The 24,477-nt window shown below is 40.3% G+C and overlaps 1 protein-coding gene across 10 annotated transcripts in view; it reads left to right on the forward strand.

Moving 5' to 3' along the window:
- The first annotated feature begins 218 nt into the window (after positions 1–218).
- Npas3 (neuronal PAS domain protein 3) overlaps positions 219–24,477 on the forward strand; it is an 895,400-nt gene continuing 871,141 nt past the window's right edge. For 7 of the 10 annotated variants that reach the window (XM_045154346.1, XM_045154347.1, XM_045154348.1 and 4 more), the window contains exon 1: positions 219–376. In XM_045154346.1, coding sequence (XP_045010281.1) covers positions 219–376 — 158 coding nt within the window. Of the gene's footprint in view, positions 377–4,584; positions 4,676–24,477 lie in introns of those variants that run through there. The other 3 variants (XM_045154352.1, XM_045154351.1, XM_045154355.1) reach the window with 3 other exon arrangements.

A 24,477-nucleotide genomic window follows, 5' to 3' on the forward strand; every position in this document is an offset into this window, starting at 1 on the left:
TCCCCCCCCCCCCCCCCGCCCCAGCCCGCCGCGCGCACATCAAAGCGCCTCTCCGCCGCGCACAGTGGCCGCGGCTCACTAATGGGATTGCAGGCTGGAGCCTGGCTCCGCTGCTGCCGCCGCTGCTCGCGCCGCTGCCGTCCGCTCGCCCGAGCCCGAGCCCCCGCTAGCCCCAGCCCACAGCAGCCGCGCCCGCCCGGGGAGCCCCAGCCGCGGCGATGATCCGCATCTTTCCGGATTTCAGCGTGCAGGTGACGGCCGCGGCGGCCGGCGGGGCGGCCTCTGGGGTACCGGCCGGTGCAGGCATGGGGAGGGCCGGCGCCGCGGCCAACGGCACCCCGCAGAACGTCCAGGGCATCACCTCCTACCAGCAGCGGTGAGTAGTCCAGTCTGAGCTGAGATAGTGCCCCCCGCCCCGGGTGCTGGGATGGGACTTACTTTGCTCCTGTTTTGTGCTTTACAACACACATGCCTATCTCGGGGCTCACTTTGCCTGTCCCCTGTACTGTAGATAAGGTCAAAAAAAGCAATTCCCAATCCGGATGGCAAAGCACTGGAGTGCACTGGCAAAGGGAAGTCGCCCTCTGCCCCACGCCTGGCCCCGAGTGCATACCCTCAGCCCGGAGTAGCGGAGGAGTTGCAATGAAGTCTGGGACGCGGCACGAGGTGCTTTTACAAAGTTTGGGAATCCTGTCCCCTTCCAGCAGAATTTTCTCAATGGCTTCTGTTGGGTGCAGAACCGTGCTGACCAACAGCCAGGGGGGCAATTGTTCATCAGAGACTGATTGATCATTTGTTTCCTAACAGAATAGAACTGATTTTCTTGTGTAGCAGTATCCGTGAGATTCCACATAATAGTGTTATCATGTCACCTGTTACTACAGGGAAATACAACATGAGATCTAAGTCTCTTCCCGCTAAGTATTAATCTTAAACGTATTATAATGCAAATGGGTAGGATTCAACGATACAAGTTAGGAAGCAGATTTTACAAAGTTGGGTTAGCTGATGAGAAGATAGATATAATGTATTATTTGCATTCCTCCAAAACATTAGTATTTTTTTTTAAATATGTGTCATTGTAATAGTAAAAACCCTTTGATTCAATTCGGAAAGAAATTTACTGCTAACAACATCCACAGAACCTTAAAGTTTTCTCGTAAGGACAACTTTTGCTGTTACAAGATTTGTATTGAAGATGTAATCCACAAAAATCCTATGAGAAAAATTAATAATGTAATGAGAAGGGTAAACTCCCCATTTGTGGAGCTCAATTTTATGGGAGATGTAAGAAAAAATAGCACAGGAATGTGTGAAATTCAATATGTGTGTTTCCCAGATTGCACACGATTAAACATCTGAGAGATTTGCCAATGGCATTTAACTTAAGATATACACAATGCATAATTCAGACAACAGTTCCTCTTTTTACCTTGTATTTGAAACTTCATTGATTTGAAACGAACCAACAGTATTTAAACTGAAAAGGTTACGGTAATCTATCATTGCCATATTTTGTGCCTTCAACCAATGGCCCAGTGACCAGAGTAGATTTTGCATAACATACCGAGTGTTTTCCAAGTCCATGCCCAGTATTGCAAATATTCTGCAGAAGACTTCATTATATACTCTGCTTATTGTCAGGAGCTTTCAAAGGAGTCATGAAAATAACTCAAAGAGGGGCTAGTCCTCTTCACAGAGATTTTTCGACTTAAATAATTTTAGCCTTGCCTTTCTTCACTGATAACAAGAATCTCTAATATAAAAGATCTGGGAATCTTTTAAACATAATAGTAAAGAATTAGATTGTTCCTTTTCATGGGTCGGGTATGGTTTTTTTAATGTTATCTATAAAACATTTAAATGACAATAGAATCTGGCAGTCACTTTATCCAGGAAGTGTGGGCAAGAGTGACAATAGCGTGGTCTGTGAAGAAGTCAAGGGTCAGAAATGTCAGATGGCCTTTGGACAATTCCAGAGACATCCGGAACTTGAACCGACCTATGAGATGTAAATTGGGCCTAAGAGAGGACATCATGAATTTTCAGCCTGTAGGTTTGCTGTGAGCTCTGGTGTTGTCCTTTAGAAGATGATGCTCTTGGGGCATACAGAGGTAGCTCCCCATGGTGCCTGCCACCTCAACCCTGAAAGCTGCATTGGTATGTTCCACCTTCATCTTTGAATTCAGGCCACTTGTCGATCCTTAGAACTTCATTGCACTTCTAAAGACAAGGCTGAAAAAACAACCAACTCTCAACTTTTGTCTTTAAGCTGTGTTGTTACCACCTTGATGTTTATGTTTTCACATATTGACAGCAGGGAAGAGGATGGCTGTGGACAGCATAGCTTTCTTTGGCTTCGTTACTCAGATATGATGACACCTGTTACTGTCTTTAATTTTAGTTAATTTGGGGGCAGAAGAGTGAGTCATGTGGGGCAAGAAGATTATTGGCAGGTGTCTGAGGTAAGGTGTGAGTCAGGTGTCTCCTCTGGCATTGGGAGCCACCAACATGTCAGGCTTCAGGGCTGGGGGGTGGGCAGATGTCCTGGGTCCTGAATATGTATGCTAAAGTGAACGGTGTCATATCGTTCCACCAAAAATTTATTTAAAGTACTTTTGGGGAGTGTGAGGAAGTGACAGGATTGGAGATTTCTTATTCAAGCCAAGTGGCTTGCCTGTTGGGAGAACAGAATCTTCTCTCATTTGTCATCTCTGGGTAGAAATGCCCTAGACTGGCTGTCCTGGAGCCAGAACTTCCAAGGGTCAACTTTCGTCCCTCTCTATCGGCCTGGCCTGTATTTGTCCTGTAGGCAGCACTCTCCTCTCCAGTTCATTTCTCAACCGATCTCGTTTTCTCCCTGAAGAGTGTACCCCAAACACCATCATACACATGTAACACCTCTGCCATGGCAAACACTTAGGCACTCCACGGAAGTGTCAGAACTCAGCCCTAGTGTACTTCCTGCAAGAGTGGCACAGAAGGGAACCCATATTCATCACCTCACCTCTCCCCTCTAACTTTATAGAGAAACGAAAAGTCTCAGGAAAGACTGATGTTCTTCCATCAGGTTCTTTCCTTTTTTCACGTGGAAATGTCTTAGGAGTCCTTGCCTGGTTGGTACACTAGTGACCCAGGTCTCTACTTAAAAAGATGCCCTCATGCTGCAGAGTTGCTTGTGAGAGAAATGTTCTGTCCTGATCTCTCCAGGTAACGGGGAATCCAGCTTGGGCCCTGCACTGGGTCACCCTTTCTTTAGGCCATGCTGAGCTGTAAAATGGCGAGGCAGTTGGGCTGGATTCCAGAGGCCAGAAATTCAGTCTCCCTCCCAAGCACCCGGATCTGAGTCCGGAGAGGAGTTTCTACCTGTATCTCAAAGCATGGAGAATTCACCCAGTGAACCCCGGGGGTCTGCATATTTGTGCATGTGTGAATAGTGCTGATGATCCGCTTTGGGGACAGAGTCCCAAGGTGCCATCCTGTATTGCCCCGTGTGACTTATCAGGGCCAGCACAAGCCCTACCACCCCATTATTTCCACTGAACCAGACCGAAGGTGCTCCCAGAGAGGTAGTGAGCGGCCCAGCTCACTCCTGTGGCCTCCTCCCAGCTCCCCTCTCCCTCTTTTTCTCCAGGCTGCGACACTCCTGAGAAGGGAAGTGTTTGAAACTGCAACTGAGTGGCGTTGTTGCGCCAGCAGTCAAGCTTCCCAGTCTGAGAGAGTGAGCTGAGAGAGAGAATGAGAATATATGAGAATATGGAAAGAGGGAGGGAGAGAGGGAGAAGGGGGAGAGGGAAAGGGAGAAAAGGAAGGGAGAGAAAGAGGGAGAGGAGAGACAGGAAGAGCGAGGGAGAAAGGGGGGTGTGTGTGTCTGCGTGTGAAGAGAGCGCTCTAGAGCAAAGCAGCTGGAAAATGCCCAGAAATACTTTCACAGCGGTCAAGCTGGGAGCCCCCGCGTGTCCTCCCCCTCCCCGTCCCCCGGCCTAGGCCCGGGCCGCCCCCTGCCGGGAGGGTGTGTGCGCGCGGGAGTGTGTGCGCGCGTGTGTGTGCGTGCGTGTGTCCCACCTGCCACCAGGCCGGCTCGGGGGGCGGGGTGGGGGCGCGTGCGGCCGCGGCGGGGCGAGCAGCCGGCGGCGGCGGGGCCCGGGCCCGGGTTGCCCGCGGGGCCGGCGGCCGCCTCCCTCCCCCGCGCCGCCTCCCCCTCCTCCTGCGCCGGTCGCCTGCCTCCGCGCCGGGCATGTCTCGGGAGCCGGGGCGGCCCGGGCCGCGGGCGCTGCGCGGCGCATGGACGGCGGCGGCGCCCGGCGAGCAGGGGGAGGAGAAGGCGCGGGCGGCCGAGGAGGCGGCGACCTGCGGCGGGGAGCTCCGGCGGCGCGAGGGGACGGCCGGCCGCCCGCGAGGCTCCGGCCCCACTACTTTTCCGTAGCCGCCCAGCCTCAGCCGCGCGGCCGCCACGGCCACGGCCACGGCCGCCGTCCGCCGGGCATCCGCCGAGCGCCGCGCCCGGCCGCGCTCTCCCCCGCCGGCCCCCGCACACGCACACCCCCGCCCTGCCCTCGCCCCCGCGGCCCGCGAGCGGGGGAAGAGAGGCAAAAAGTAAGAGAGGAAAAAAAAATAGCAGGAAGATGGCGCCCACCAAGCCCAGCTTTCAGCAGGATCCTTCCAGGCGAGAACGGTAACACTTTTCTGTTTATTGAACCTGCCGCCCGCGCCGCCGCGCTCCCCGCCGCCCGCCGCCCGCCCCGGGCCGCGAGCCCGCGGGACTCGCCCGGCCCCGCGCACGCATTGTCCGCCCGCGGCGGGGCGGCGGGGCGGCGGGGCTGCGGCAGCGAGCGGTCGCGCCTCCTCGGCGCGGCGAATGGAGTGACTCGCTGACAGGAGAAAAGGAAAAAAATGAAAAGCAAGAGAAAGAAAAAAAAAAACAAAACATTTGGAAAAAAAAAAAAAGAATGGAAAAGGAAAAAAAAAAAGCTGAACCCCGAGGCGCGGCGGGCGGCGAGGGCGGGGGCCGGGCGCCCGGAGCCGCCGCGGGTCCCCGGCAGGCGGGCAGGCCGGCCGCTGCTCTCGAGGAAGGCGGCGGCGGCCGGGGAGGGGGCGGCGGCGGCGGCGGCGGGAGGCGGGGAGGCGCAGGCCGGGGGCGGGCGCGCCGGGCGAGCGAGCGAGCGGCAGGCCCGGGGCGTCGCGCAGGGGCCGAGTCCGCGCGCCGAGCGGAGCTGCTAGGCCGGGCGGGCGGGCGGGCGGCGTGCGGGCGGGCGCAGCCAGGCGCGCCGCCTCCCTCCCGCCCGCCCGCCAGCCCGCCAGCCAGTCCTCAGCCTGTGCAACTTGTGGGTCCCTCCGCGCTCACCCTTTCCTCCACTCCGTCCCCCCTCGCGGGAGAAATAAAATAAAATAAAATAAAATAAAATAAAATAAAATAAAATAAAATAAAGAAGAGATCTCGTCCGTCCAAAATGAGCACACACACACAGCGAGATCAAAAAAAAAAAAAAAAAGTGTCAGCATCTAAGCCCCGTTAGTGACTGGGGCTCTGCGTTTTCAAAAGTTCCTTCCTGGTGAGAATTGCATATACAGGCGAAGGGGGCTCAGTGGAGCATGTCTGTTTGAAGTTAGTTAAACTAGTAGAGCCGAAGGGAAAGGGAGTTTGTGTTCAAAATACCTCTAACCACCCTACGTGAACAGCATTGTTAGATCCCACAGTCACTAAGAGCCCCACTCCCCCTCCACCCCGCATCCCCCCCAGCCGCAGCCCCCAGCCCCAATGTCCTTCTCCCTCCTGCTGTCTATCCAGCCTACTTTGTTTGGAGTCCCATTTTGCTATTAATTGGCAGAGTTAATGACATTAATTGCATATTGCATATCGGTTTGAGCAAAGTGAATTATCTCTTTCTGTCTCAAAGAGGAAAGGCGCAGTAGGAAGTATGAAATGTTAGCCAGTGATTCATGGTGAAAACAAATCCAGTCAGGGAGCGAGATGCACCCCCCCCGCCCCCCGGGAGTAGTTTACTTTCTCGCAGGCTTAGGAGACCTTGAAAAGCTGAGGCAAGTGCCTACTTGCAAGGTGTCATTATTACTTGGACGGTTTTATTTTTGATATTTTATAGTTTTTGATACGTCAAGACAAGATGGAATCCTAGTCATTTATTCATTTAAAAAGGAATAAGCATTATTGTATTTCTGCTTGTTTCCTTCATATAACAGGGGCAACAGCATAATTAGGGTTAAGGTATACTTTTGAGAGGTACACAATTGGCCAATTCTAAACTCTGTGAACAACCATACATTAGTGCATAAATGGCACATAATCCACTTTTTAAAGATGGTATATGTTATGCACAGTAGCTGTTACTAAGCTAGAAAATCTGATACCTGAAAGTGACTAAAAATGAACGTGTACATCTTAGTGTTTTATGAAGCTCATGTATTAGATATTATTCTTATAGATCAAAAAAATCTCTGAGTATTGTGGAAAGCTTTTAATGTCTACTTTTATTTAACATGGTGATGAATACTTCTTTGAAATTAGTTTATAATTGATTTCCTATCTCCTTCCATCCCACCTTCCTTCTCTCCTTTCCTTCCTTTCCTCCCTACCCCCATTTCTACTTGTAGTAAATGTATTTGCTGGGATGGCCCCAGTAATCTCTCTAGCAGAGGCCTATTTGTGTGCCATTTTGGGAATTTCTGAGATAGGAATCTTGAAGATAGAATTAATTTCTCCAGGAAACTTCATAGCCTGTGCATGAGCGCGTTCTTTATCACCTGTCTCCATTTGGCATTCGAAGAAGGTAAATCAAAGTGTGCGATTTGTTATTCTGCTCCACTTGAGAGCTGAACTAAATAACACTTGGCCTGAAATTCTGATTGAAGTTGTAGGAGGATATACTGTATTTAATGTAATGCCCTTTAATAGCATCTTCTTGTTCAGCTTGGATGCTGTCATTTTAAAGGTTGGATCTGAGAAAGTTTAACCTATAGGGAGAGGGAAGAGTAATAATGGGATAGGGGACGGAGAGAGCATTAGAGAGGAGAGGAAGGAAGGAGTTATAAACTCTTTTAAACAGTAATAACCATAAACTTGGCCCATTATCCAAACAGTTGTTTTATGCTCAAGGGTTTGCTTTGTTATCAGAGTTTTAAATGCTCTTAACACTTTTAAGGGTGTTATGGGGTCCGGTGTCATACAAGTGAGACCACCCTGGCAAATTTCTACTGGGTAAGGGCTGATGTATCAGGACTACACCCTAGGGGTCAGGATCTCTGAGTTCAATCCTGGGCTGCTTGGGAAGTCAGCTTTTATTGCAGAAAACCACAAGGTGTTCAATTCCAAAAACAGGATGGAAATTAAATCACAAATTTATACAAAATTACTGTTAAGCAAGGGGAGTGGTTACAAAAAGACAAAGTATTCATTACATGAGTCACGTAAGCAGAACTAAGGCAAGGGTTATTTCATACTATTCATCAAGTAAGCAGAACAGCAGAACAAGGGCAAAATCACAAAGATAACTTTAAACAGAGGGGTCATGGTACATTGCGTTAGGGACATTCATATGGTGTCGATAACAGAAAGCACCTGCATTTCACAATGAGGTCTGTGGTAAGGATTCCTGAAACTTCTCCTTTTATCTGTCAGGAAGATCATCTTGGGGAGTGACCTCCATTTAGTGGCAAGGGCTGCACAGGAGAATGTTTAACCCAGTCTATTGTGTCCCTTTACAGGGTAAGCGCTCTAAGTGATAGTTGGTTTGATTTTGTAATAAGAAATCAGATGGTTTCTTCAGGAGGAAGTTGTTTTTATAGTAGTTTCCACTAGGTAGTCATCCTATCTTGCTTTTTTTCTAGGCATTTTGTGCCTAGAATTTGCTGATTAACAGTAGTACTCTGCAGCTGCAGGTGAACACACCTGTGTTGATGAATGATGATTTTTCCTGTGGTCATGTTTTCAGTGTTATACTTTCATTTACTTAAAATATGATTTCCAAATCATCAACTCCACACAGGTATTTGTAGACACTTGACTGCTTTGCAAATATACCCACAATCTAATCTTAGAAAGAAATTATCTTCTGGATTGTCCAGTTTATTAGCAATGTGTCTGTCCTGTTATAATCATGCAACACAAAATCATCCCCTTACAATGATGTTTACAAAGTAATGAAGCATGTTGTTGACAATGTCTTTGGTTACAATTGAGTACTCCGTTAACTTTTCTGAGTCATACATACCGAGAGAGGGTCTTTAATCATGAAAGAACAAGCTGAAAACCTTGTGTTTATAAACTTGATTTTCTTTAAACTTCAACAGGCCACAAATTATCCACTAGCACTGCCACAGAGTTGTTCCACTATGTGGATGTATAACAAAGAAAATTAGAGAGAACCGTCAAGTATATGAGGTGCCCATGCTAGTTTGCAAAGCATATTCCAGGAGTTCATGGTTTCTTGAAAAGTAAAGGTGGGGGTGGAGATTTCTTTGGAGGTATTTCTATAGCACAAGTTTGAGCGTGATAAATGATGATATGTGTTGTCTTACATATATGTTAGACAACACACACACACACACATGCACACACACACACACATATATGTATAAATAGCTCCACACTCCACAAGATTGCTTAAATGATAATTGAAAATATGAAATAGGATGGCCTTCATATTACAAGGCCAAGGGTCTACAAATGGAAAAACTGAAGTAATGAAATATTTCCAAGGCAACAGGCTGTCAACAAGAACTGTAATGCATGGGCATATCATAGATCCATCAGAGAGGATATTAGATCTCATGGCTTCAGAGTGAGGGGTAACAATGACCTACAATAGGTAGGACCCTCCCATATTACAACATTCTTTCAGATTTTCAATTTCAGATTTATGAATTCAGAGACATAGCTGCTTCCAAGTGTCTAGTGTGCCAAGCACTAGATTTGATGTATACAATGAGCAAACTGAAATTCAACATTGTTTAATGCTTTTTAAATTATTACTTTATTTTATTTTTGTTTTTTTTGAGGTAGGGTCTCAAAATACCCCAGGCTGACTTGGAATTCACTCTGTATTCTCAGGGTGGCCTCGAACTCTCAGAGATCCTCCTACCTCTGCCTCCTGAGCACTGGGATTAAAGGCGTGAACCACCATGCCTGGCTTGATGCTTTTTAAAAAATAAAAATAAAAAAAAAATTACATGAGGTATTTTTTTTAAAACACCTTGCAATTCTTCTCCACATCCGTTGCCCCTATAGCAAAGTGATTCTATGAGAGTGCCAGGATTTCTGTGACACCTTTGACTTCTTTTCCCTGCCCCAGATTTAGCATGAAGTCCACTGGCATGTTACCCTGCCTTCTGTGTGAAGTTGTATCTGCTGGCCAGGAGCCTCTGCTCTGCGGTGGGGTTTCCTTGATGAGAAAAGGGCATGAGCTTCTGGGAGGCAGCCTTGTGGGAGGAGCTAGAAGATTTTTACTCTGTGCAGCTTCTTAGTTTCAGGATATTTGTGAGAACATAGCACAAAACTTTCCAAATTCTTCTAGTCATGGTTTCCCTTATAACATCCTCAATAGTGTTAATAGTGATCATGACTCCAACATAAACCTTAGTCTATTTTTTGCTTTTCTGTAGTTGATGTGATTCTTTCTTATGTCAAATGCTGCTTAATTTAAGAAAATTCGAGCATACAGGATTTATGACCAGCCACCAGTGTTTACATCACCACTTTTCCTACATTGTAGCATTTCATCATTTTAGTTTATTTTTAAAAGTTTCTCATTACAATTGTGTTAGAATATTAGTTCTGATGTTTTATACACATGTATAATTACTTAGAGTGAATAAAACTTCATGAAACATAATTAACTGCGGATATAGTTCAGTGGTAAAGTACTTACTTAGAATGTACAAGGCTCTGGGTTCCACCTCCAACACTGAAAATAAAAAAGTACTTTAAAAGTTTGTTTTTTTTTTTTTTTTTTTTTTCCAGCCCATGCCTTTAATTCCAGCCCTCAGGAGGCAGAGGTAGGAGGATTGCTGTGAGTTGGAGGCCAGTCTGAGACTACATAGTGAATTCCATGTGAGCCTGGGCTCAAGAGAGACCCTACCTTGAAAAAAAAATAAAAGAAATTTTATATTGAAAATTTTAGTTCATTAGCTGAATCAAGATTACTTTTAATATTTAGCTTTTAAATGTTACCATGGTTGCATATACTGTGGTATTAAATCTATAGTTAGGTAAGATCCAAAATTTATGGGAAAATTTAGTTGCTTGCATTTAATGATGTTAGAATTATCCCAGTAAATAGTAGCCCTTCCCCTTTCTTTTTCTCATTGGGCAGTGTAATAAACCAACTGTAACTGAATGGTATTTTTAGTGCGCTGGGCTTCATTAGTGTGAATAGGATGTTTGCACTATTAAGTTTGATAGAACCTTACGTAGTTAGAATAATTTGCAGTAATATTAGCAGTACTGCAGTGCACAAACGACACATGGCTTACTAAGGGTAAAGTGACTGCTGCTGTGTCTGAAATGACTAGGGCAGTGAAAAGATTGAAGAACACTTGAACTTGCCTGTACACATTGTAGAGCATAGCGTTTTGGTGAATTAATTGGAATACCTGTAGTCTTGTTTACAAAATCAAGAGCAGCAAGAAAAAATTCCATCTTACTAAGGTTCACAATACTCCTGACCCTAGACTGCAATTCCTGATAGGCTGTTTCATTCAGCTGGGACCTACATTGAACCTCCACCATGGGCCTTGGTGATTTTTGCCAGACAGTGCAGAGTAGGTACGAGTAGTTGTTCTGGTTATAGACCTGACTTTAAAACGAATATGTCAAGTATTAAGAGTCAGAATATGTCCTTTTATAAGAGCAAGTAGTGGAGAATTCATGAAAATACAAGGCTTTCTCTCTTTTATTCATTTACTTATTTCTTTTATTATCTGAGTTCTGGGAAGACTGACATCTGATTTGTCAGATGCTATAATTAATAACTGTAAAATGACTAAATGTTCTTGGAGGAAAGAAACAAAAAACTATACAAATCCAAGAGAAGTTAATGAAAGTTTTATGTGTTGATGGTTTGTTTGGATTTTAAAATTGGTCATGTAGGAGAATAATAATCCTTCACTGGACACTGTAATGTTTCAGACTATGAGACTTCTGTGTCACAATTTTCTCCTTAGTTTCTGCATCAGGCTTGAGGGAAGTGTTAATTTCTCCATGGGATGAAGAAATAGAGGCTTGCTATTCCCAAGGAAGGTGGTAGAATTAGAAATTGTATTCATGTTTGTCTAGGATGCAGGTTTATGCAGTGTGTCTCTATAGAAGCGCATCTTTACTCTGGGTGCATAGTCCTGCAGTTTTGGGTCTTTCAAAGCCCGGGATTTCTGAGCCAATAGGGAAGTGAACAAATGACAGAAAGAACCACTATGCTGTGGATAGTGAGATGTATTCCCTCTACTTTGGTCTTTCATCAGATGTTTGGAGAACATCTGAGAGGAAGCAGAATCCTTAGAAACATCCTTCCTCTCCCCTTGGCACTCTAGCAGCTTTGTAGACAAGCTCCATAGAAGCACATTCACTAGGGCACACCAGGGCACCGCCCAGCCTGAGAGGAGTCTCATCCTAGAGACACATAGATAAGGTCCCCTTCCACTCATGCTGTTGTACTTCACTGTGTCCCTCAGTCATCTCAAGAATTCAGTGTTTGCACTTGTTTTGGTTATAGTTTTGCCACCGAGGGGGTAACGACAACCTCATCAGGCTTTCTGAATAACACGCTTCAGTGCCTACCTGTGTTTTGGGGTATTTTCTTTTGAGAAGGACCTCCTATATAAATTGACCTCCTACCAAATTATCAGGCATTATGATGACAGCATTTATAGAACATGATATAAACAGGTACTGTTCTAAAGGCTATGCATGTACTTACTCAGTTAATTAAAAACATAACATTAAAAACAAGCCATAATAAGTGTTTTAACTGGTGGGGTATTATTTCTTCCACATGCACAGAGGTACCTTCAGGAAGAGATGTCTGTGACATTTTTATTCCTCTGTACCAGGAACTGAATGGCTTCATTTGGTATGTAACATTTCCTTTCCAAAACTAGACTTTAGGAAACTTTGTAGTATCTGACTTCATCCTACTCATTGAAAAATGCATATAAGCTTCACAGTACCTGATAAATGAAATATAGATTTCAAAGTTCAAAACAGCAGTCAGAACATTGTAAAAGAAATAACTGATGACAGTGTCTTACTCTCATCACCATGTTAATACACAATTAAAGAAATTGGCATAGAACATGAAGAAAAAACAAAAATTTATATCATATATTTTACAAAGTAATTCAACATAATATTTTAATATTCCTTTATGCTGTCACAGGCCATTCCTATCACATCTGATAAGCTACATTTTCTTATGTGTAAGATTTGTAAAAAGATTTTTTTTTTGTAAAAATGTGAATATTGGACTAAAAGTCATTTGTATGTTAATCTTGCTGAAACTAGCACACTTTCCCCTGTCTATGAGTTTTCCTTTCTGCTATAACACTACAGAAAAAGATACTCATTTAAACTTCACTCTGAAGTACTTTGCTCAAAGAGGCTACAATATTTTGGTTGGAACAAGTGAATAATGTAAAATATTTGCAGAACTTCCCTCTCTCTCTCTAGTCCTTGAAAATGGAGACATCAATGGGTAAGAATATTTTAGCAGTTAATGTCTATTACATTGATCGAAAGTGCATTTTCCTGCAAAAATAATTTATTTCTTAGGATCTTCTTCTGAAAAATATGCATTCAATTCACATATGAATGGAATTGTTATTGTGCAATATTTTTGTACATAGTATATCTAATACCTAATATGTATATTAACGCAAGCCATACATATAAATACTGTATTCAACACAAATTGGATATAAAATGTATACCTAATATACCATGCTTGTCTACATATACCTAAAATACATGTGAAAATGTCACAAAAATATCTTGAACAAATTATAAATGTCTTACTTTAGATTGAGTTAAATTTAAATATATGCAGTGAATTGGGTGACTTTTTTGTTTTCCTAATGCTGTAAGGAAAGTAGGCTCATCATTTTTTTTGCACATTTTTATTGTTCTGTGTAAATGTAATTTGTTAATCCTGTGAAATTTGTCATAGATAAATTTGCTTGGATTATCTTGTCACCACCGTATCTGCATTCTTTTGTTCATTGCTTATTCATAATTTAACAGTCTGGCAATGAGCCTTTTTGGGATGCTCACAAAAGATATATGACCTCTACCAGCTGCTACTATAACCTGCAGAATGCACAGCAAGACATTAGAAACGTGAGAATTCCTCCACTGATTAAAGTGCTCTTCATTTAAACAGTCTGTTCATAAGAATCTCAGGAATCTCTTGCAGTTTTGATATTTTTTTTCCTTCCCAACAAAATTAGTTCTAACAATTGAATCTTTATTTGATATGAATTCCTCAGATTCTCCAAAGGAAGTTAATTCTTTGAGTGCTGTTTCTTCTTTATCATGAAATACTTCCATTTAAAAAAAAAATTGGTGAGTGTTAAAGTTATCAAAAAATGGTTTGATTGTACAAAATAGAATGGAGAGTGGAGTAGATATATCATACTAATCTTCAGAGAAATTGTTGAATCCTGTTTGAATTCAAACACGATAGTTTATACTCTAAACATTCATTCTATGTTATGTAGTAAGTGGCAGACATTTAAAATATAATGTTGCTGGAACTATAACCACATCTTTAGGTTTTTATTGTTCTGAATTAGTTTAGCATATAAATTTCTCTCTCTCTTGCTCTCAATCAGCATATCAGTTTATGAGTAATGGTTAGTTTTGGCCTCTCTTCTGTGCAGGCATATGATTATGGTTCAAAATAATTCATTGCTAATCCATGCAGTATTGCTTCATCTCCATCACTCTGTGCTGTGATTAGAGCCTCAGGCCTGCTGCCTTGCTTTCTGCCCTGATTTTCTTTAGCTGCAGCCTTGTTTTAATATAGTTCTATACTCACCACTCTGCTACCAGCCCCTCTCCATTCCTCATATATATTGATTGCAGTAGATTAATATTTATTTGAAGACATTTTTCAGACTTTCTGAGGAATGTATTCATTTCTTAGAGGGAATCTTTATCTGAAGGTTGGGTAGAGGGAGATGGGAAGCTCAGGTATGTAACTCTTTCTGGAGAATGAAACTGTCCTTTTTCCATCCAGATTTTCTGCTGTGGGCAAGGTGTTTCCTTTTTTACACAAATCAAAAAGTTTAGTTTCTTTGAAACCATTTTACTCTGATGAAGCTACAGAGTTAAAAGCTGAGCTCTGTGACAGTTCTATAGCGGCCCTCTGCATTTTCCAAATGTATACCATCCCCAGTACAGTCATCATAATGTACATTGATCAGCTTACACTCAGTATTTCCAGACAGGAACACGAAGCTGTCATTTTTCTGAGCATCAGAATTTGCCAATTTTACCAGAAGGTCATCTAACAGATTTTTAAAAAGACTTTGTTTCAGATCTCAGTAGTCCTGTGTTCTTTTTAATAATTACTTTCGTCTCATTGTAGCTGTGTGTTTGAAAGTGTAGGTCAATGAGGATGATTGCATTCAGAATTTCATGATCTGTGTAGTGGAACAAATTGAAAGCAAAGCCTGTATCAATCACTGTGAAGGGAGGGTTAATTGTTACCGCTTCTCAAGCCTCTGGACAGATAAACCAGTAATGAAATACTTATTGCTCTGATATGTGAATGCTAAAGGATGAAACAATGGGAACAGGAGCAGTCTTCAGAGATAACCAAAAGGCAAAGAATAAAAGAATAAACTGGGTGGAAGTATGGAATGTGGACTGCATTGACTCTTTTAAAGTAATACCATTTTTTTCCCCCTCTTACCCATCTTTTTTTTCTGGCAAGTAAGGTCAGTTTCATGTATCAGGTTGCTAAGGCTAAGTAAGAATATAAATGAAAACTACTCTCTTTTGGAAAAAAGAAAAAGAAAGAAAAAGGAAGGCACAAAGTACATCCCTGTGCTTTATATGAACTGTATATGTTTTATAGAAATAATACTTGAATTCCTATTTAAGGTATTCTCTTTTAAAATAACCAGTGATGGTGGATATGTTAAATATCACATATGCTCAAATGGCTTAGATACCACAATGTTATATTTGAAGGTATTTTGGAATAAGTAGTCCATTGTAAACCAAAATATAAAGGAAATAGTATAATACCAAAGCAATAGTAAAATAGTATGGCAAGGAAATCTTGATATGAGAGCAAACACATTTAACCACATTTTCCATATGAACTTGATATTTAAACATCTGTTAGTTACTTATATGTTGAAATATATGCAAAAATATTTAGTCAAATTGAAGTCTTAGGCCCATGACAATCATCTCAACACAGTGGGTAGTTCTGAAAATTAATGAGAATGATAATACTGTAAAGACTGTTCCAGAGTTTGCCCAAATTCATTATCTAAGACTCTTGTTAAGAACATCTCAAAGAATTTTAACCAGGAAAATATATTAATGGTTCAAAAGCACTTTCAAAACCATGAATTATAAAAGCATAATGGAATTATATATGCAAGAGTTATAGTTTGCAATGCAGATAGCTAAGGACATGGTATAGCCACATTTTTCTTTAACCTGTATTGCTCTAACATGAGGTTTTATCCATTGAGTTTAGTTTGAGATAGTACTTTAAATTTGGTTGTATGGTTAAGATAATCTAGCTCATTTACAAAATAAAATAGGTACCTTCTCATTTATATATAGAATATACTAACCATAAACATTTAGTTTTATCTATTTTTAGCATTAATTTCAAATTTATTAAAATTCCTAGTGGGATACAAAATTGCTAAGAAAAAGCAAGACTTTTCCTACATCTTTGTGTTTCTCCTCAGAATGTGAAGGATTTCATTGATGTGACTGTATAGCAACTGAAATAACTTTCATGGCCCTCTTTATGGCAGTGGCACCATCTTCTAGCTGATGTGGTTTTGTATAATTTAAAAGATAGTTGTAATAGTTGGAGGCTGGAGAGATGGCTTAGCATTTAAGGCATTTGCCTGCAAAGCCAAAGGACCTTGGTTCGATTCCCCAGGACCCACATAAGCCAGATGCACAAGGTAGCACTTGCGTCTGGAGCTAGGAGGCTCTGGCACATCCATTCTCTCTTTCTGCCTCTTTCTTCCTCTCTCAAATAAATAAATAAATAAAAATTTTAAAAAAGGTAGTTGTGATAGTGATATATGTAACATTGCAAAATGAAGATATTTAACTGCTAGGGCAGAAGTAGTCACAAGTACACAAAGTCAGGATGCACCAAGGGTTATCTGTCTTTCTTTTAACACTGGACAGGCAAACAGCAAGAGTTTCATTGCTCTGTGATAACTTTACTTAAGACAGAAGCTACATGTGCTGACATTGTCAGAATAACACACAAATTTCCACTGGTCACTTACTTATGAGAAATGGAACAGTGGATGGAAAGGCACAAATCCTGTGCAGGGATGTCAGACTCTTGTTGTCTTTATAGGAAATTGTATTCTACACAGGTCCCATATCTTTTTTATAACCTCAGTTTCTTCATTTGTCCTTTGAATTGTTAAACATTTCCAATGATAAACATATATGATTACATGATATAAACTAGTTATATAGTAGAAAATAATGATTGAATTCATGGAGTTCTTTTAATGGCATTAACATTTAAAACTATTTCTCATTTTAAAAACTATTAAATATAGTTAAATTTAAACTTTTAGATTAAATAGGATGCTTTCCATATAGGCTTCAGTTAATGAGATATATGGTAGTTAAGTTTTTTTCTTTCAAAAAATCCTTTGAAAGGAAACTTGCTGGAAAACATCCAGAATAATGCAATGGAAGAAGTAGAACCCATTAAGTTGTATATTTAAGTGATATATTTTGTACATGGCTCAGTGAGCATCAGAGAAAACAGTGTTTAGACATAGTTCTTTTGTTGGTAAAATTCAATAACATGGTGGAATTTTAAAATACTTGAAAATAGATGCTATACCAAGAAGGAAATTAGCAATGTGTTGTTTGCTAGATAAGTGTATGCTTAGAAATCTCTAAAACTATCTCTAAAACTATATTTTTAAAACATTTCATAGAGAAATAAGTTTCTGCAGCTACTCCAACTTTTTTCTTTTTAAAGTTGGCTTTCAAAGTTATGATTAATTAAGAAATTTTACTTAATGACTTTTTTGAAATTGGCATATTATTTCCTCAATTATTTTCTTAAAACTTTCCAAATAATAAAAGTTAATAGGAACTGATAATATATTTCTATGATATAATTAACTTATTTTCCTAATCTCTCTCTATATAGATTATCCATGCATGTTCTATATATCACACACACACACGTGTGTGTGTGTGTGTATATATATATATATATATATATGTATGTATGTATATATATACATATATATATATATACATATATATATATATATACACACACACACATATATATATATATATGTAAGTATATGTATAAGTATATATACATATACTTTTGTTAATGATTATAGTATTGCATTATATAAATCTAAGTATTTTCCACTAAAAAATACTCAGGGGGCTTCAGAGTTGGCTCAGTGGTTCAAGATGCTTATTTGCAAAGCCTGACAGCTCTGGTCTCCAGTATCAACACAAAGCCAGATACACAAAATGATACATAAATCTGAGTTCATTTGTAGTGGCAAAAGGCCGTGATGTACCCACACACTCTTTTTCCCAATATCTGCCTCTTTCTCTTGAAATACTCAGGTACTTAGGTTTTCAAGGGGCAATAAGAAAAAAAATTAAATCTTATAAAGTTTATTATGATTTTGTAACTCCTTTTTATCCCCTCCCTACTCATCAAAACCTAGTTTTTAAAGGTAAATTTGTCTACTTGCTAGGGGATAAATGAATTAGAACAGTTCATTGTTAGGAGTGAACTTTGTTTTCGTTTTTGAAGAGGAGCCTATAATGACACATTTTTACAGTATTAAAGAATGGAGGATCCTATGTTCCCTTGCCTCTGTCCCCATGCCACACATCCATATCCCTTCGCAATAGACATGTCAGCCAACTCTTTAACATGCCTTTTCTGGAAACTATATCTTACAGTGACGTTATTTTCAAAAATAATTTTATAACAGTATTCAGTATAAAAGTAAGTAGATATCAGCTTGGTTAAATACATGCAGTGTATGTGTTTTCATTGGCATCAATTTTTCTTTTTCTTTTGTTTATTCATTCATTTATTAGAGAGACAGAGAGAAAGAGGGTGGGGGAGGGAGAGAAAATGGGTGTAGCAGGGCTTCTAGCCATGGCAAATGAACTCTAAACACATGCACCACTGCATGCATCTAGCTTATGTGGGTACTGGGGAATTGAACCTGGATCCTTAGGCTTCTCAGGCAAGTGCCTTAACTGCTAACCCATCATTCCAGCCCCAATTTTTCTTTTTTTATGGTTAAACTAAAGTCTACATTTATAAGTGACATAATGTTGACTGAGAACTAAGCATAATTTGTTTATAAGTAGCCCAATGTTTTTAGTGCTCACAAAGTAACATTCACCATGTCCGACATTTAATGAAAAGTTACCAGACATGCAACCAAGCCAAAAATGTAACTGTAATAGAGAAAAACTTAGTTAAAACAATCAAATGTGACATAAATGTTAGAACTGGAAAACAAGTATATTGAGATACTTAATATAACTGAATGGTTAATGTCTAGATCAATAGTTAAAATCATGAAAGATATAGCAAAAAGCTAAATTTTTATAGATGAAAATTCTAGTATTGGAGATCAAAATACACTGAATGAGACTATCAGCTGGTAGCCATTTTTTAAAATCTAATTCAAGGTGGCAGAAAATTAATCCCAAGTTCAGAAATTCAGAATTGAGTGATATATGGTGACACCAGAGTTGGAAAATATGCTCACTGCCACCGAAAAATTTTCACCTGGCATTTATAGGTGACTCTTTTCTTGTGGTCTGTAGAAAGGAGTCTATGGCTAGTGTTTAGAGTTGGGTTGAAGTAGATCCCATTAGACTTCACGGGGACTGGCCCCTTCCCCTGGTGCAGTTGTTTCCATCCCACACTGCCCAGACGCATGTCTTGTTAGCCTGTGCTCTTATCCCTTGTCAGCAGCATCTGCTTCACACAGGTCACAGAGACTTTCCAGAGGCTGTCAGCCTCTCCATCAGTTCCCTAGTGGTTAGTGAACAGGCCCCAGGGGACAAGAGAGTTTCTCCAAATGGCAGACTGATACTGTTTTTATCAGCTACTCAATGGATTGTATTTTCCCTAATAACCTGTTTCAAGAACTTTGAGGGGTCTGAGATTTTTATCATATTTGCAAACTAACAAGTTTCCCACCTGAAGTTTAACCCATGTTGAGTCAGATTCAGGACAGTTTCTTGCTCACAACATTAACAGAAGCCAACAATCATCATTTAAGTCAGTTCTCAGAAGGTCAGTTCCAACAGCCTGATGTGTAGAGAGCCATGTGACACCTACACAGGAAGTAGTTTGTTTCAAGAAGTACCCTGAGTTCAGGGAACCCAAATCTTTTTGTCTGGGCAGTAAAAACATCTCCTTAGTTCTCTGGGGGAGATAGCATTCTATCCTCTTGTTCCTGTACAAACAATGCTAAGAGAGATTCTATGGTAAAGGGCAGTAGATGTTTGCCCTGAAATACATGTAGAAATCTGAAGGTCCCTGGAGCCTTAACTCTTGACAGTCTGAACTATCCAAGCTATTATGGATTATTGTGATGATGTCAAGATGGGGAGGAGAGGGTCTTATGGTGCAATAGCTCCAATTTGGAGCTGCTTTAAACTTAATAAAGTATAAAATCATAACAAAAATTGCAAATATTTTCTTTCCTAAATCTTGGACATGAATCCTGTGGAACATAATATCATGTATATGTAGGATTAGCTGATTCCACAGTGGACTTAGATTCTCAATTAAATTCATTTACATTCTCAGAATATATTATATCACAGTAGATGTTTACCTGTTTTATCAATGGGTTGTCTTCGTAAATTGCCCACCACATCTATAATTTTTAACTGGTGAGAGTTCATCTTGTGCCTTTGCACCATGTTATTTAGGCTTCTCCATAACCAATCAGGTAGGATCTGTTAGCATTAGCATTTGTAGATGAGGTCACACAGATAGTGAGATTTGAATCAGGCTTAGCCTGTCTGCTGAGGATGGTGTCTTTTACTATACTGGCTTCCTTCTGTTTCACAGCACTCTTTCCCATTCTTTTTTTTTTTTTTTCTGCAGGAGCTCCTCCAAGTTTGCACACTGCTTTCCTTTCTCTTCCCTGTACCTTGCTCTTCACCCCAGGACAGACCCAGCTGATGTTTCAGCCTTCCTTTTGCTTGTTGGCTTCTAGTACCTCTCAAAGACTTCCAGAAGCTGTTCCAGGAATGAGCTAGTGAACAAATAAATTCTAGTTCTAATCTTGCCCATTTTGTATTATATTTCATTCCAGAATTCCTGATGTGTGCCCAAACCTATCAGCATACTTAGTATAATGAATGATCTTGGATCCAAATAATGGTTTGAGAAAAGTAAGCATTTTGAAGTTACAGATCTCATACTAAAGCTTAGTAATACCTAGTATAATCTGGGCTTCAAAGCAGAATTATTTACATTGTGGTAGACTCTCTGGATATTATACCTTGTAACTCTGCATATAACGGTTTTAGGTTGAAGTTCTCTCTATTAAGCATGAAGTCAAAAATCAATTAGAACTAAATATATCATTGATAGCTTTTTTAGACCTCTAAATAGATGAATTCTGGAACAGTGAACTACTGTATTTCCAATTAGGGTCATATTAATGCTATTTTATAGTCAATTATAATTACATAAAATTTGAATTCCATTAATTTTATATTTCACAAAATTGTACCTATAATAATTTAAGTTGATTAGACCAAAATTGAGAAATTCAATCATGTAAAATTGGACAGGTTACAGAGTGCTGACATTTTTCTAGGACTGTCTCCTCTGGTGGCACTGTTCTGATAGCACATGATCTTATGTACACAGTATGTACAACAGAAACCTTTGCACAGAAACCTCATGTAAGACTTCACTGAGTATAATACGTTTAGCTCTTCACTGTGATTGACTAATCATGGTGAATATTATTACTGCCATATAAATCAGTAGAGGGCTGAATATTGATAAAGCTGCTTGAATTTAGTATATAAAAAGTCATGAAATAATTAATAACTCTTGGGGAAGAATAGATCAGTAGTTCAAATATACTTACTACTTTCTATCTTTACTACAGTTATAACTTCTTCCAAAGTTTATAATCTGTAGACAGAGAATGTTTTATAAAATCTTCCTATTTAGCCTTGGATGATCTGGAACTTACTATGTAGACCAAGCTGGACTATAATTCACAGTGGTCTTCCTGCCTCAGTTTCCCAAGGGCTGGGATTAAAAGTATGAGCCAGTAGATAACAACTTTTGTCTTTAATGCTTATTAGCATTATTCAGGCATATTTTTTGAATACGTTTTTGAATTAAATTTAGCTACTAATATATTTAATCTACAGATAAAGAAACATGCTTTTCTGAAGTCAAAATGGCAGCTGACATGTTGATAAATATACTGAAATCTCTCAGAATACATGTTCCAAACATGCTTTCATATACACCATGCAAATATAAACAGAACTCTCTCCTACAATGCAGTTAGGAATTATATTTGGTGTTAATACATAAAACTGAATATAATGGCTAAAATTCTCTTTCTGAAGAAGAGGACTGAACTTTAGAAACAAATGAAAGCATGAGTAGCTCCTTGCTAAGGGCCATTAGCATGGTGATGGTTTTAATTAGTTTGGCCAGACACATTTGGCTTCTTATCTCCAGATGAAACCAGTCTCCTGCAACTACTATCTATATGAGATGTGAGAAGATTACTGCTTTAAAAATATTTTATTTTTATTTATTTGAGAGAGAGAATTACTGAATGAATGAATATATAATGGCATGCCAGGGCCTCCAGCCACTGCAAACAAATTCCAGACACACATGCCACCTTGTGAATCTGGCTTACCTGGGTCCTAGGGAATTGGACTTGGGTCCTTCAGCTTTGCAGGCAAGCTTCTTGACCACTAAGCTATGTCTCCAGCCCAAGAAGATTACTGTTTTTATGAAAAGCATATGCCACCATTGTATTGTGCCCTTCTTCCCAGAAAATTTATGCAAATGCATGTTTTTTAGTTTTAATAACAACATCTTAATAATTACTATTTGTCATACTAGAATGCATCATACATCATGATAAGCTCTTTGTCACACAATCTTCACTTTCTTAACATTTGAATTTCTTACTTATCTTTGGTATCTTTAATATTACTGACAATAAACATTTCTTTCTATTTCATATTTTATTTGCTACACTCTAGAATTAAAAAAAATAATTATCTGTAAGGAGATAGAGAGAGGGAGGAAGAAAGAGAGAGAGAGACAGAGAGAGAATGAGAGACAGAAATAAGCACGCCAGGGCCTTTTGACACTGCAAATGAACTCCAAACACATGTGTGGCTTTGTGCATCTGGTTTGACACGGGTACTGAGGAACTGAACATGGGCCTGCAGACCTTACAAGCAAGCACCTTTAAACATTGAGCCATTTCTCCAGCCCCACCCCCAGTTTTTTATTGAGAACTTTATTATGTGAACATATTGCAAATTGGTCATATTCCCACTGGGTTGAACTCTTATGTTCCTTCTTTCCTACCCCCATTTCACTGTGGGCCCTCCTCAGTGAGGTTATCAGTAATCACTGTGGGGTCATGATTGGACAAGTTAGTCTGGAGGGGGATGCAATATCTCAGAGTATACTGTCACTTTCATATAACCACTAAAGATTTGTGTTTCTTTTTTTTTTTTAAGTGTAAGCTCACTATTGCTTTTCTTTTAGTTTATTCTTACTTTTTTAATTTTAGAGTGAGAAAATTGGCATGCCAGGGCCTCAGTCACTGAAATCAAACTCTAGACAGTTGTAATACCTCGTGGGCATGTGCAACCTTGTGCTTGCCTTACCTTTGTGTGTCTGACTTATGTGGGATTTGGAGACTGAACATGGGTCCTTAGACTTCAAAGCAAGCATGTTAACCACTAAGCAATCCCTCCAGCCCCAAGACCACATTTGTTGTTGTTGTTTTGAGGTAGGGTCTCACTGTAGCTCAGGCTGACCTGGAATTCATTAGGTAGTCTCGGGGTGGTCTTGAACTCATGTTGATCCTCCTACTTCTACCTCCTGAGTACTGGGATTAGAGGCATAGACCAACCCACCCGGCTTCCATTATACTTGATCTTGATTTTTTTTCTCTTATTTTATATATTTACAATGAAAGCTTTCATCACCCAACTAAAGAGAATGCTTCTAGAAATGTTAATTGCCTTCCCTTACACCATGAACCCAGCATTGTCTTCACTCTCCTTAGCAAAGTGCACTCATCCTCCTTGTATGCCTTCCCAAATGGTTATCTATTACCAACAGATCATTCCATCCATTAATTTCTATCATTTGATGGCAGCATTTAGCATTCTTGATGGCTTCTTCCATTTAGAGACAGTGTGTTCCCTTGACTTCATGTTCATGGTTCTCCAGTGCTCTCAGTTATGTTTGTCATGCTTGGTTCTGTCTCTGTTCATCTCTCTTGTTCCTCAAGGACCCTGACAGGCATTCCCATATTTTTATAAAAAGGCAATAAAGATGTTGGCAACATTTGGCTGCTCATTGTCAACCAGAATTTCTCCCCTGGTCTTTCAATATATAGGCACAATTGTATGCATTCCATCTATTCTTGTGCTCCTTATTGAAGGGTATGCATGTGATTGTAACTGAATTCTAGAGTTTTTGGAACATTTTATATGGTCAGTAGGTTACATGTCAAATGAGTAAGTGGGTAAGTAAATGAATATACATGCAGGAATATGCACTGCATTCTAGGGGGTAAAAAAAGGCTATTGAATAGGCTCATGCCAAAGTGTTGATGGAGATGCTGTTATCTTACTCTGCCAGACTGCAACATATAGACCTCTTGTCTGCCTTGACCACAGAGATGTGTCCTATTTTCATATTTAATTTTGATGTCTTGGTCTTAGAAATACTATGTACTTATTGTGGCCGATCTTTGCACCCTTTGACTGCTTCCCATGTTTGTTGCTTTCTTCACCTGCCCTTGAAACAAAATATTATTGCTGTAGACATGGCCTGACTATTGTAAGGAGATGTCTGGTATTTAATATATGTTCCTGTGTTACAGATGCATGTGTACATGTTTTAATTAAAGCTCAAATAGATTCCACAGTAAATAATGACTTTTTAATCTAATAATATTGAAGTTGAACAGTTGAAATAA

The sequence above is a fragment of the Jaculus jaculus genome, chromosome 7 (assembly GCF_020740685.1).
Source record: "Jaculus jaculus isolate mJacJac1 chromosome 7, mJacJac1.mat.Y.cur, whole genome shotgun sequence".
NCBI lineage: Eukaryota > Metazoa > Chordata > Mammalia > Rodentia > Dipodidae > Jaculus > Jaculus jaculus.